General features: G+C 44.6%; 1 protein-coding gene across 1 annotated transcript; it reads right to left on the bottom strand.

Annotated features, from left to right (window-relative positions):
* Positions 1–739: 739 nt before the first annotated feature.
* On the bottom strand, positions 740–1,708 carry LOC115643228 (olfactory receptor 6B1-like). Its single transcript, XM_030547120.1, has one exon. The coding sequence runs from the start codon at positions 1,706–1,708 to the stop codon at positions 767–769; it is 942 nt and encodes a 313-aa protein (XP_030402980.1). The 3' UTR covers positions 740–766.
* Between the last annotated feature and the right edge of the window lie 300 nt (positions 1,709–2,008).

Here is a 2,008-nt window from a genome sequence, read left to right as displayed (position 1 = left end):
AATATTGGGGTGTAGGAAAGTAAGGCTACTGGTTTTGGCAAATAGGAAGCTAAAGCCCTTGTTCTATAAATTGCTTTGTTTATGTGTACACGTGCATTCATATGGAACCTAGCTGAGGTCAGTGGCGAGGCATGTGGGCACATGGTTGAGGCTCTGCTGGCAATATTTGGATGAAGTATTCCCCATGTCTAATCACTACCGGCACTGCCCACAAGGGGCAGGACATACAAAATCTGCATCTCCCCTCTGCTGCTAAATACATAATTTGCCTCTTGGGTGCCAATCCAGGTGTAAGCACAGCATAGCTCTCTGCCCTGTTCTGAATAGTTTACCAAGGGTTGTAGTGGATTCTTCATCACTGACAATTTTTAAATCAAGCCTGGATTTTGTTTTTTTCCTAAAGATCTGCATTAGGAATTATATTGGGGATTATTCTATGGCCTGTGTTATACAGGAGATTGGACTAGGTGATCACAATGGTCCCTTCTGGCCCTGCAGTCTGAGAATTTAGCCAAGCTCATGCAGGAAACATGTACTTGAGCAGAGAACTGAAAGTAGTTTTCCCAACTTCCAAGCTAGTGTCCTAGCTACTGGCACATCCTTCATTTGGTATTAAGTAGTATATGTATAGGGATGGCATCCATATCCCTTTATCAGCTTTGACAAAGTTTGGACTTTGGGCTATTGACTTCAATGAGACTAATTGTGTGTATAAGGTGAGAAAGGATTTAGCAATCAAGATAGGACAGAGCCCCTGGTCATGCACTTAGCATGGATTTTTACTGAAAAGCTTTCTCAATGTCTCTTTGACCTCCGTGTTTCTCAGGCTGTATACGATGGGGTTGATCAGTGGTGTCACCACTGTGTACAGCACGGAAAAGGTCTTGTTTAAGTTTGGCCACTGGTTGGCTATGGGAGCCGCGTAGACCACCATAAGTGTGCCATAGAACACAGGCACCACAATGAGGTGGGAGGAGCAGGTGGAGAAGTCTTTCTGCTTCCCAGAGGTGGAAGGGATCTTCAGGATGGTGGAGATTATTTTGTAGTAGGACAGTAGGGTTAGAAGGAAAGGCAAAAAGGACACAAGGGAGGCTATGATGAAAGCCGGTATCCTGACCATGTAGGTATCCCCACAGGAGAGTTTAATGATGGGTGTCAGGTCACAGAAGAAATGGTCGATCTCCTTGGAAGCACAGAAAGGTAACCAAGAAACCATGGGCATGGTGACCACCAGTGAAAGGAACCCAATGGCCCACGACCCCACTGCCAACTGAAAGCAAAGCTGGAAGCTCATGGTGGAGGCGTAATGCAGTGGTTTGCATATGGCCAAGTAACGGTCGTAGGACATGGCAGCAAGCAGGAAGCACTCGGCAACCACCAGAGATCCGAAGATGTAGAATTGCAGGAGACAAGAAGAGAAGGAAATGTCTTCTTGCACCACCAGGAGGGTTTTCAGCATCTTAGGGGTGATGCTGGTAGTGTAGCAGACTTCCAGGACAGACACGTTGCCCAGGAAAAAGTACATGGGTTTGTGCAGGTTCTGGTTATATGATACTGTCACAATGATCAGAATATTCCCAGTGAGTGTTACTATGTAGATAGCCAGGAACACCATGAATACAGGGATCTTCAGCTCATGAAGGTCACCGAATCCCAGGAGGATGAACTCTGTGATGGTCGTTTGGTTTTCCCCCTCTACATCAGGCATGTCTTCACAGAGAGAAAAAGAAACTCAGAAGAATATTGTTAGCTCTGAGAACAGGGCTTTATTAATAATAATTATTAATTACTATTTATTTTATTACCATATCACATAAAAGTATCAGTACTGGACCAGGACCCAATTGTACCAGATGCTGTGCAAACACAGAACAAAAGGGCAGTTTCTGCCCCAAGGATTTTACAGTCTAATTATCAGACTAGGGACAACAGATGGAGACATACATTCAAGAGAGTACAAGGAAACACTGAGATTGTATTCTTTGAATCCAAAGCTGGAATGGATGTC

Source organism: Gopherus evgoodei, unplaced genomic scaffold (assembly GCF_007399415.2).
Source record: "Gopherus evgoodei ecotype Sinaloan lineage unplaced genomic scaffold, rGopEvg1_v1.p scaffold_53_arrow_ctg1, whole genome shotgun sequence".
Lineage (NCBI taxonomy): Eukaryota > Metazoa > Chordata > Testudines > Testudinidae > Gopherus > Gopherus evgoodei.
Note: the sequence above shows the minus strand (reverse complement) of the source record. Positions and strands in the feature narration are given on the sequence as shown.

Excerpts from the sequence above, each read along its gene's own strand:
- LOC115643228 (XM_030547120.1), bottom strand. The coding sequence starts at position 1,708 with ATGCCTGATGTAGAGGGGGAAAACCAAACGACCATCACAGAGTTCATC.